The sequence below is a fragment of the Chinchilla lanigera genome, unplaced genomic scaffold, assembly GCF_000276665.1.
Source record: "Chinchilla lanigera isolate Chin_1 unplaced genomic scaffold, ChiLan1.0 scaffold00067, whole genome shotgun sequence".
Taxonomy (NCBI): Eukaryota; Metazoa; Chordata; class Mammalia; order Rodentia; family Chinchillidae; genus Chinchilla; species Chinchilla lanigera.
The window spans coordinates 3,975,953-3,988,274 of record NW_004955468.1 but is presented as its reverse complement, the minus strand read 5'-3'; the positions used below and the strand labels follow the sequence as shown (position 1 = coordinate 3,988,274).

General features: G+C 50.6%; 1 protein-coding gene across 1 annotated transcript in view; it reads right to left on the bottom strand.

Moving 5' to 3' along the window:
• The window catches only part of Gpi (glucose-6-phosphate isomerase), a 26,555-nt gene extending 19,279 nt beyond the window's left edge, over positions 1-7,276 (bottom strand). Inside the window, exons 1-4 of the mRNA XM_005400002.2 lie at positions 7,072-7,276; positions 6,160-6,250; positions 5,769-5,837; positions 4,084-4,203 (exon numbers count right to left, since the gene is read on the bottom strand). Coding sequence (XP_005400059.1) covers positions 4,084-4,203; positions 5,769-5,837; positions 6,160-6,250; positions 7,072-7,226 — 435 coding nt within the window. The 5' untranslated portion in view covers positions 7,227-7,276. The remainder of the gene's footprint in view (positions 1-4,083; positions 4,204-5,768; positions 5,838-6,159; positions 6,251-7,071) is intronic.
• Positions 7,277-12,322: the final 5,046 nt, after the last annotated feature.

Genomic DNA, 12,322 nt, shown 5'->3' with positions numbered 1-12,322 from the left:
ACCAATGACTTTATTGGGGGTCTTTTTGAGACAGGGTCTGGCTATGCAGTTCAGGCTACCCTTGAGCTCACTTTGTAGCCCAGACTGGTCTCGAATTTGCAATGATTCTTCTGCCTCAGCCTCCCAAGGGCTAGGATTAAAGGCATGCACCACCATGCCCAGCTGACCAATGAGTTTTGTATGCCTTCTATTTTCACCTCTCTCTCTTTGAAAAGTAATTATCAAATCAGCTATGCCTAAATCTCAACACTCTGCTTCATGTGAGGGGAAGATGACATGTACCTCAGATCCGAAGTGCACTGGAGTTGCATTAAAAGAAATGGAGGAACTGCTATCCCTGTACCTAACCTAGATGATGAGGTCTGGCCTTCCAGCCATACTGTAATAGGATATGGAACCTGAGTCAGACGTTCTGCACATAGAAGGTAAATCAAGGGGAGCCAGAGGTGGACTACGGCAGCCACTTAAGAGATGTTCTTGCCTCCTGGTATCCATGCCCTCATACTGTGTCTTCTCAGGATGGGCAAAGCTGATCCATACAGGGTGCTGCAGGGATAGGCACTACCTTGTTCTCTACCGGGTTACTCACTCAGAGGCCAGAGGGTGAGCAACTGAAGCCTGCCAAAGCCAAAGCTAACTGCTAGTATGCCACTGTCACAACAGACCCTGCAGCCCCACTGAGCTCTCTGAGGACTGTAATGGTGGCCAACATCTTCACGGAAAAATTATGAGTCTTGAGCTACAACCACTGCAAATTCCTGACCCAAAGAAAAGTTGACTGCTATTTCCAGCTGCTAAGTTTTATAATAATTTCCTACATATAAATAGGAAACTAGGACACATGCCTCAATCCAAACCAACAAGACCTATCAACACTTTTTCTTTACATAGGGCCGGGGATATAGCTCAGTGGCATAAGCGCCTGCCTGGCAAGTGCAAGGTCCTGAGTTCAATTCCCGGTACCAAAAAAACCCCCGAACAAACGAACATCTTTTTTTTAAAATAAAAAAGTAATCACTACCACTGGAAAACTTCCCACCAACTCAAACAGGAAAAAGGTTGCTTAGCTTCTCAACCCTCAATCTCACTATCAGAAGTTTGTTATAATAAAGCACCCCCCCCAAAAAAAAAAACCCCAGGAGAAAAAAAAAATATGTATCTCTCTTTTGTTTTTTGAGACAAGGTCTTACAGTATGCAGTGCAGGCTGGCCTTGAACTCACTATATAGCTCTGCCTCAGCCTCTGAAAGCGCTGGGATTACAGACACGCACCACCCTTCCCTGTACCTATAATACCTGTATCTTTAGTATAACTCACATCCTGTCTTTCCCTAGATGAGGCTTTATAACACACTAATTCTGTAACTTCCTTTTTCAACTTCCTAGTGCAGTGTAATTCTAAATAGCACAGCAAGTGGATAGAATTTCCAGATACCCAAACTGATTTTTTTATTTTTATTTTTGCTACTGGAAATTGAACTTGTGATCTCATGCTTGCCAGGCAGGCACTGTGCCGCTGAGCTAAATCCCCAGACCCCAAAATGATTTTTCTTGTACATACTCTGATACAGGCTGACTTATCCATATGCTAGGCTTTTTTTTTTCTTTGAGTACTAGGGGTTAAACACAGGGTCTTTTCACTGAACTATGTCCACAGCCCCTTTTTATTCTGAGGCAGTCTCACTGAACTGCTAAGTTGTCCAGGCTGGGCTTGAATTTACAATCATGCTGCCTCACCCACCCAGGGCTCTGGGATTACAGGAGTGCGGCACCATATCATCCATCCATCCATCCATCCACTCATTCATTTATCTTTGGTATTCTGAGACAGGGTCCCACTATGTAGTGTAGGCTGGGCTTTAACTTACTATGTAGCCCATGGTGGCTCCAAGCAGTCCTCCTGCCTTAGCCTCCCAAGTGCTGGGATTACAGGTGTGCCACCACATCTGGCTTAGCTCTGTATCATTTTAAAAAACTGTTTTCACAGCAGAAGGATGTGAAAACAAGGTTCAAAGGTCCAACATCACACACAATCGTGTGAACACTCAATCATCACACTTATGAACTAAAGGATCTCCTTTTTCTTGTACCAGGAATTGAACTCAGGACCTTGCACTTGCCAGGCAGGCACTGCACCATTGAGCTAAATCCCTGGACCCAAGGATTCTTGACACACAATAATCTCTTTCTTGACACGTAATAATCATACTTACTGATGGGATACAGTGTGGTATTTCAACACATGTATATGATATGTAATGATCTGATCAGGTAATGGACATATCCATCACTTCAAACTTTTACTTATCACTTCTTTGTGAGGGGAACATTCTCCAACAGGTTTTGAAATAGGCAATTTGTTTTCTGGGTGTTGCCACTTCTGCTTGGTGTGTTGTGCTGAGAACAGAGCCCAGGGCTTCGTGTATGCTAGAGGAGTGCTCTACCAAAGCCACACCCTGATCCCCTTGGTGAACTTTTCACAGCAACAGCTACTGTGGAATTGCTGCTCTTCAGCAGCATGTTTTGAACTATAAATACCCCATTAGTCTGAGTCAGGCAGCCAGTAGCCAGCTCTGAGGAGGCTCTAACCTGGAAAGAGTACCCGAGATGACCAGTACCACACTGCACACACACAAGCTGGCCAAACAGCAGCGTCAAGCTCTGAGAGATGTCAGCTCCGCCCACTCACAGCAGAGGTGGAAATGCCTTCCTCACATCCAAAGGCACATGGACCCTAAAGAACATTCTGGAATCCAGATTCCCATCAGGATACCATTCCTTCTTCACTGCAGGAAGTCCCACTTACGTGGCTGCTACATCTTTAAGAATGATGCCAAAATCAACTCCCGGTATCATTTTCAGGTCTGAAATGGCTCTTGGCCAAAGCAATCAAGACTTTGACCAGTCACACGAACTGACCAGACAATCACTCCCAGAGCACACATCATTCAGGGACAGACATACACACATTCACTCAGGCGCACCCTTCGACTCCAAGCTGGCTACTGTCTGTCTACCCTTGCAGAATCACCCCTGGGATGTTGAGACAACAGTGGTAGACATGGGCATCCCCAAATACCCACCACACACAAAAGGTATGGCTATGTGTACTGAATACAACCTAGCAAGATTGCTTACCTTTTTTTCTTCTTCTCTCTTACAGTACTGGAGATTGAACCCAGGGCCTTTGCACTGAGCTATATTCCCAGCCCCTATACTTTTTTTTTTTAATTTTGAGACAGGGTCTCACTACATCACCAAGTTGCCAGGCTAGGCTTGAACTTGTGATCCTCCTGCCTCAGCCTCCCAGAGTGCTAAGGTTGTAGGTATGTGCCACTACATCCAGCTCTCTTACATTCTTTTTCTTTCTTTCTTTCTTTCTTTTTTTTTTTTTTGGTCTTTTTTTGAGACAGGGTCTCACTATGCGTTCAAACTGGCCTTGAACTCACTCATGTGGCACAGGCTGGCCTCGAACTCACGACGATTCTCCCACCTCAGCCTCCCAAGTGCTGGGATTATAGGCATGCACCACCACGGCCAGCTTCTTATATGTTTTTAAGCAGAAATAAGCTCTAGAAGAGCAAGTGGAAAAATGAGCCTGTGTATGCATGTGCTCTGAACAGACAACAGGTACATATAAATATATATATGCTAGTACACAGATAGGAACTGGGGGGAAGATTTCCTAGGAATCTATAAAGGCTGCCTCTGGAGAATTGGCTGAGAGTGGGTCAAGAAACTTTTACAACTTTAAAAAATCTGATTCTGGCTAGGCAACTAGGGTACATAACCGAAGAGGTGGGACACAGCAAGTCTTCCCTTCACCACCCCATCTCTTTTAATTTCAGGACTCTGTCACTGGCCAGCTTGGCTCTATGCGTCCAGACGTGTCTGTAGTTCACAAAGGAGGCTCCCTGCACTGCCAACAGGGGGGTTTCCTCTGAGCAGACTCCAGGGTCAGCAACCACACAGGCAGCCCCTGTGTCCTCCTCTAAAGCAGTGGTGGAGTCTCATTAAGGGCTCCCAAGTCCCAAACACAGGCACACACGTGGCCGAGGGCAAGTCCAGTCAAGCAGCTGCTTACCTGACAGAAAGACTTCATCTTGTCCAGAACCTTGTTAATTTCTGGCATCACATCCTTGCCATCCACCAGCATGGGTGTATTTGACCGGTTTCGCAGGGCCACGTGTAATACTGCCCGATCCTGGAGACAAGGGTCAGAATGAGAAGCCCGCCCGCACACACACCCTGGGAAACGTGCTGCACACTGGCTGTGGTGCAAGGAGGCCCGAGTCAGCTCTGCCTCTCTCAGGATGGCAGCCCCTGAGTGTCATCCATTAGTACCACGGTCTCATACCAACCCAAGGTCCTACTGTACAATATGGGGGTAGGGGCCGGCCCAGGACTCTGGGGAAGGCAAAGCATGGCCATGTCCTGGTATGCTGCAGACATGAGAAATGGGTAGAATGGGGCCTGAACATGCCCAGGACAGGTCTCGAGGGGCTGTCGGTGGTCAGAAGGCAAACAGCCAGAGGAAAGAGCAACAGCACAAGCAAAGGCAGAGTGGTGACAACACACATTGGAGATAAGCACTAAATGCCTACAGTGGACCTTAGGCTTGAGGTAACCTCATCCTCCTGATGAGAGGACATGGTGTCTGCTGGCACCTTCTGCAAGGTCCTCAGCCATCTGGATGTGGAGCAAAGGCAGGCCACGCAGGCTTCCCTCGCTAAGCAAGCTGATCACTACCATCTGCCCCAAACCAAACCAAACCTGAAGTCTGTGACAGGTGCCAGGCAACTAGCCTGGTCACAAGAATGAACTGGCCCCACCCAGCTAAAGCCTGCGGAGGAGTCTTTAGTGTGCAAGAGAGGGATTATCTCAGGATACCAACGAAGTAAGACACTCACTCAGATGGAGGGCCTAGGGGCACCCCATCTCCACCCTGCCCAACACTACCTTCTCCTCCCACATTCCACAGGCAACTGTACCCCCACAGGAAGCCCTCTATGACTGCAGCGTCCCTCACTCACCCAGTAGACCAAGACAGGTTGCTTTATTATTACTATTTTGAGACAGAGTCTCACTATGTAGCCCAGGGTGTCCTCAAAAGTCTCAGCAATCCTCCTGTCTCAGCCTCCTGGATGCTAGGATTACAGGTGGGCGCCACCATGCCCACCTTCCAAACAGGTTGCACTTGAAACCCAGATCTGCCTCTTACAGCAACTACATCTTGGATAAGTGACTGGACCTCCAAGCCTCGGACTCCTCAAATGCAACAGGAGGAGAAAGATGCCGTGAGGGCAGAGACTGTGTTCAATGCTTACTATCTCCTCAGACTTTCACAGCAAGTCAGGACCAGAGTCCCCAGTGCCTGGCCTCACCACTGTTTCCCAATGACTTCCATCACTGAGGAAGTTAAGCTGTGACATGAGAGTGTTGTTCATAAATCAAGCCAGGATTAAGTTCCCTAAGAAAATGTCTGACAAGCCTTGAGACATTCTCTCCCTTCAGGTTTAAGATGTGCTCCTTCCTGGGCCAACAGTGGGAGCCATTCCAATTTGCTCACCAAAGCCAGCCTGCCAGTCTTGGGGAAGACAGCCCCTAAAGCCCTGCAGCCAGCCCCCCGCAGAAACAGGCCCTCAGGCTCCTCATTGAGCAAAAGCATTGCGTAAGAGAAAGGAGGAAGACACAGGGTGAGGCTACCGTCGGATGAACCTCGAAGGGAAGGAAGAGGCACTGAGGAATGTAGCCACCAGGTCTGCTCACCTCGGTGTAGTTGATCTTCTCACCACTGAACATGCGCTCCCGGGCAGCCTCCACACCCCTGGACTTGGCCTAGGAAGAGAAAATACTGAGGCCTGGGGCCACCACACTGATCAGAAGTCCAAGCCCCCAAGCACAACGCTGCCACTAACAGAGCTAGCAGAGGGCAGCAGCCTTTCTCTTCCTCCTCCCACTGTCTAGGGTCAACGTGATCGAACCTCAGGCACTAGGCTCCCAAGGGTGCTGCTCAGAACCTGACCAAGGGCAGGCATTTGGAGCTCTGCAGCAGCGTACAGGTGGTTTCTGAGATCCATTTGCTCATGGACCTGGGGTTCCCAAGAGCTCAGTTCGCCTGCCATCCTGAGCGTCACAGGTTCCCCAAACAGAACATTACCAGTTCCACCAGCATCTTCATGACCTCCTCCGTCACCAGGTTCTTGGAGTAATCCAACAGTATGTGTCCATGGTTGGTGTTGAGAGTCAAGCTGAAGAAAGATGCACAGGCTGCCGACCACACCCCAGGTCTCCTCAGCCTGCCCCCTTGACCAGACCAGAGGCTGGAGGTGCTTCCAGAAGAAACACTCTCCCTATGCCACACCCTAAAAGGCCTCCAGCTGCCCAGCTGCCCAGCTGCACGGTGAGCGCCACGCCACACAAGTAGACACAAACAGACCCCGGACAAGGAGTCACGGTGTGGGAAGACACGGGGTGCATCGGCCCTACAGCGCCACGGAGTGACACCCCCTCCCAGCGCCTCCTCAGGCACCCACCCAGACGTCTGGGCTGGCCCGCTGGGAGCCACAGGCGGTCCTCCCGTCCCCTGCAGGCTCACCCCCCTTACATCGGCGTCAGAGCACTCCGGGGCGAATCCCCACCCGCGATTGCCTCTCACTCTCCTTTCCGTTTCCCGGGGGTTCACCAGCCTCTCGCCCCAGCCGCTCCAGCAGGAATGAGGCCCAGCCATCTCCACCCTGAACACCGCAACTCCCCCACCTGCCCACCCAGCCCGCATCCCGCGCACGGCCCCAAGGCGGCCAGCGCTTCCCGCCTGCGACGTCGGCGCGGCCCCCGCACCGGGGCGGTAGCAGGCGCCTCTCCGGGCTGGGGGTGGGAGGGGGTGGGAGGGGGCGAAGGAGGGGTTCCGTCCCCCATGACTAAGCAGCCGCGGCCCCCAGAGCACCCGCGAGCACATGGGCCCCCAGGACCCAGCTCCAAGGAGGCGTCAAGGGCACAGTGTGGCCCTGGCCAGGGCCCCGTCTGCGGCCGGGGGTCCCCGGGACAGCTTCCCCCGGCCACGCGCGCGCACCTGAAGTGGTTGAAGCGTTCTTTGTCGGCTTCGAACAGGCGGCGCAGGTTGAGGTCAGAGCCGTGCTCGCGGTGCCACTGCTGCAGCTTCTGGAACTGTGGGTTCCGGGTGAGCGCGGCCATGGCGGGACCAGCGGGGTGCACGGACCGGGACATGCGCGAGGAGGAAGGAGCGCGCAGGGCGGGTGGCGCAACGAGCGGAACTCTGTGAGCGCAGCAGCCTTTATGGCGCAGGCGCCCGGCCCCGCCCCCCGCCCGGCCCCGCCCCGCCCCACCTGGGCGTGGCTGTCCGCTGCGCGACCTTGCAAAGCTCTGGTCGGTCTTGGCCGGTGCTGGGAGCTCCCTAGCACCGGGTGGTCACTTGCACCGGCGCTCGGTGGGCCACTGCCCAAAAGTGACTGGAGGCGGGGGCAGAGGCCGAGCTCCCAGGTCGCATTCATTCATTCATTCCATCAAAACTCTGTGGAACACTTTCCACGTTACGGGTAGTGTTCCAGGAGCTGTGCGTACATAGCGTTGAATAAATAGAATATAGGGCATGTCGGATGTTGTTAAGTGCAACTGAGAAACATCAAACTGAAAAGGATGTTTTGAATAGGGATTGCAATTTTATAAAATGGTCAAGAAGCCGGGCGTGCTGGCGCATGCCTGTAATCTCAGCACTCGGGAGGCTGAGGCAGGAGGACCATTGCGAGTCTGAGACCAGCCTGGGCTACAAAGCAAGTTCAAGGCCAGCCCGAACCGCATAGCGAGACCCTGTCTCAAAAAGACAAGAAAAAAAGGCAAAGTAAATCACGGATGAGGGGCTGGGGATTTAGCTCAGCAGCAAAGCGCCTGCCTGGCAAGCGCAAGGTCGTGATCTCGGTTCCTGGTACCGGAGAAAAACCAAAAACCAAAAACAAAAACAAAAAAAAAAGAAAATCACGGATGAGGTGACACTGAGCAAAACTGTTAAGCAACGGTAGCGAGCCACTTGGCTATCTGGGAGGAAAGTGTGGAGGCAAAGGGCACAGCAACCACAAAATTCCTGAGGCAAGAGCATGCTTAGCTATCCAGAAAGAGAAGGCAAGTGTGAATGGAATGAAGGAGAAAGGGATAGAAGATGAGATCAAAGAGCAAAGGAAGGCAACAACGTCACAGGATCTTATAAATTACTGTAAGAATTGGGTGTGGTGGCTCATGCCTATAGTCCCAGAACTCTGGGAGGCTAAGGCAAGAAGACTGCAAATTTGAGCTCAGCCTGAGCGATTTAAAATTTAGCAAGACCGGGGCTGGGGACTTAGCTCAGCAGCAAAAGCGCCTGCCTGGCAAGCGCAAGGTCGTGAGTTCGGTTCCCGGTACCGGAGAAAAACCAAAAAAAAAAAAAAAAAAAAAATAAAATAAAATAAAATAAAATTTAGCAAGACCATGTCTCAAAATAAAAAGTAAAAGAGGGCTGGAGATGTAGGTCAGTGCAAAGACCCTAGGTTCAGTCTTCAGGTAATGCATCAATCATTGTACAGATGTTGGTTTCTGTTCTGCAAAAAATGGGAAGCCACTGAAGGATTCTAAGCAGAAAAGGGACATCATCTGACATGGTTTACAAAGGATTAGCCTGACAGGCAGCAGCAATATAAGGACACAAATAGGCTAGTGCAGTAATGCAGGCCAGAGAGGGAGGCAGCTTCAGTCATTGTGGTAGGAGTTGGGGATGGTGGTCGGGAAGAGGGAAGAATTCATAATTTCATGGTGATGGAAAGGTCGGAATGGCATCCAGTTTTGAACCTACGTCCCTGGAGAAATGGAATTATCAACAATTTCAATAAAGAACGAGGAAGAGTTCCAATGAGGAAGAGCTCATAACAGTGGTAGGGTGCTTGCCTAGCACGTGCAAGTCCCTGGATTCAGTCACCAGTGCTGCAAAATAAAGTAAAATCAACAAAGAGGGGCAAGTCTTCTAGAAGAGGTGCAAGTCTGATCTTGATTTTTAGACATGTGAAGTTTCTAAAATCTGTTAGACATCTTTTTTTACTTTCTTTCTTTCTTTTCTTTCTTTCTTTTTTTTAGACAGAGTCTCACTGTGTATCCCAGGCTGGCCTTGAACTTGCAGTGATCCTCCTGCCTCAACCTCCCGAGTGCTGGGATTACAGGTATGTGCCACCATGCCCAGCTGCTGTTAGAATCGAAGTAGACTAAGTGGAGGGACCGAGTTGGGTGTTCATATCTGGAGTGCAGGGGAGAAGGCTGAGCCGAAGGAGAAACTCAGGAGTCATGAGTGAATGAACACCACCCGCAGTCACGAGGCTGGATGAAAGGGGGTCCAAAAACCGGACTCAAATCAAGCTAATGGTTCCCCAGAAAGGCTGACCCACCAAGGAGTGCGTCCATCCTGCTACAGTCCCAGGCCTCTGTCTTCCCTGGCCCACTGCCCACCTCCACGCAGTTGTTCCACAAATGGCCTTTCTCTCTGTACCCAGAACAATTTGAGGGCCTAAAGATGAAAAAGGAAAATAGGGAGTGGCTGGAAGGCCCAGAAATAAGTGCACACGGGATTTTCCAGCGAACAGTCCTACCCACATAGCCCTTCTTTTCCCAGAGGAGTCTTAGGCCAACTCTCTAATACTTCACTGAGTTTCCATTCCATACCCAACACAGGGGGCTGGGGATTTAGCTCAGTGGCACAGCACCTGCCCGGTAAGCGCAAGGTCATGAGTTCGATCCCTGGCACCGGAAAAAAACCAAAAAAGAAAAAAAAAAAAAAAAACAAACCATACCCAACACAATCCTGCAACCCTGAAATTGCTGAATAGTGTTTGTGTGTGTCCATGCACATATGTGTGTGTTTCCATTGCTGGGGAAGGAAACCTAAGGCCCCATGCATGCTAGGGAAAGTGCTCGACCAGTGAGCTACCACCCCAGTATCTGTTCTACTGGAGCTCCAGAAGACTATTTTAACCACTTTCCCATTCAAGCCAGCTACTTACCTGCACAAAACAGTACTCCGACCCCAAATCCTGCTTCATAACAACCTCAACTAAATAGGAAGGCAAGTCTCAGTAGCTATGCTCCATTAGCCACTCATCCCATGATTCCTCAGGTGACTGTAGCCCCCAAATAGCCACTCACTTTCTTTTTCTTTTTTGTGGTTCTGGGGATTTGTACCCAGGGCCTTCTTAATGAGCTATACCCGTAACCCTTTTTAAACAAAAATGCTTTTGAGACAGCATCTCACTAAGTTCTAAGTTGTCCAGGCTGGGCATGAACTTGCAGCCCTCCTGCCTCAGCTTCCCAGAATGCTGGGATTATAAGCATGTAGTATCATGTCACACTGACTCCCTTTTTCTGTTATTTTGGTAACTATCTGTTGTCATTGTCTAAAACTACTACCTTCTATCATTTGAGTGTGTGTGTATTTTTTTTTAAATTTCAGACAGAGTTTAAGTTGATAAATTGCCCAGGCTGGGCATGAACTTTTGCTACTCCTGTCTTGGCCTTCCAAAATGCTGGGATTACTGGTGTGTGTCACCACATCCAGCTTGGATTTTCTACATTAGCAGGAAACTAGGTTCATTTCTGGAAGATTATAGGTCATAGTAGCAAAGGAGAAAAAAACACAAAAATAGAAGGAATATCAACTAGGCCTGTAAGATATGAATACTGAATTAATGGAATTTTGCAAGTGGACATGGCCCAATGTGCCAACTCAAAGAGAAAAGACAGTAATGTAGGGAAATGCTGAGTGATCCAACCAGTGACGCCAATGCCAGTCCTCTTGGATCAGTGCAGGACGTTCGGGAAACAGACACCCACCAGGAAAGATGCGGGAAGGTGTCCAGGAACGTGATCAGTTACTCGAGTCTGGGGATGACATCTCTGGGAGTGGAATGGAATATGTAGTTTAGAAAAACATTGATGTAAGGTACTTGTACATTCTAAAGAATGCTAAACCTTACTGCTGTCTACGTCCATAACCACCACCACCACGATGTTGTGTCAACTGCAGCAAATAACAAGAGTGTAAGGTTCGGAAGCATGGGGATCCTGGACTCAGAGAAGCTCCTTGAGCTTCATGCTCCCAAACTAGGCACTGAGGACGCCCCTCCCGCAAAGAAAATCTGGTACAAAACCCCAAGAGATCTTCCTCCAGCACCAACCACCCTGAAGCGCCTTCTGCAAGATGCTCTGGCCTCTGCCAATTAATTGGGTCAAAGGGGAGTTAGTGTAGGCAAATTAGCAAGTCCGGGATAGCCCTAATAGCACTGGAAAAGCAGGTGACTCCTACTGATTCTTATAAAACTAGCACCTACTACAGCCTGCGTCGGCCACAGTTCCAAACAAGAACCCCATTCTAAAGACGGGAAAACGGAAGCACAGGCATTTAGATAAACCAGGCCTTAATTCCTGGACTCTGAACAGGGAACCTGGAGGCCAAGTGATCAAGAGAATAAAGGAGGAGGAAGTAGAGGAGGGGACTGGGAAGAGCGGATTAAAGGGGCGGGAGGTCAGCTCTGGGCCGGAGTTGAAAGAACCCGCCGGAAGCGGGAAGCTGGGAGCTCTGTTTGCACACGGACAGATTTTTCAGGAGCGGTTCGGAGGAGGCGCGCCACCCCAAGACGCTGAGTCACGGTGGGCGGCGAGGGCGAGGACCGCGCCTCCCTGGGACTGGGCGAAGCTCCGGGAGCGGGCACGCACTAGGGGGGCGGGAAAGCGAGCCCACGCGCAAGGGCGACGCAGCCACGCGCAGGTACCGATGAGGGAGGAAGGGCGCGTCTGCGTGTGGGCCGACACGTCCGGGGTGGGCGGGGCGAGCGCAAGTGCGATGTGCGTGTGCGCGTGCGCGCGCAGGGTCTGGGGTTGGGGACGACGGAAGGTGAGCTGGGGAACATCCTAATCCGCACGTCTGGGATGGATGCGGTGTGCGCTTGTGCGCACGCTCAGTGGGGGCGGGGCACGCTTGCGCTCGCTAGCGGTCCCGCGCGTTCGCGGTGTCCGTTTCCTTAAGAGGGGCTGCTTGACTCGGACTCCGAAGCGTCACGGGTTTCCTCTGTGAGTCGGCTGCTCGCACTTTAAAAAAGAAAATCTGTTCCTGCCATAAATAGGGTGTGGTTGCCATGAGAATAAAAAGCTTTATACGAAATAAAGATCTACATAGTCCAGTCCGTACGTGGTATGTTTTTCTTTGTTTACTGCATTTTCCCCCGTACTGAAGACTGAGCCAGGGCCTTTGCACTGAGCCACAGCCCCAGCTTTTTACTTTATTTTGAGGCAGGGTT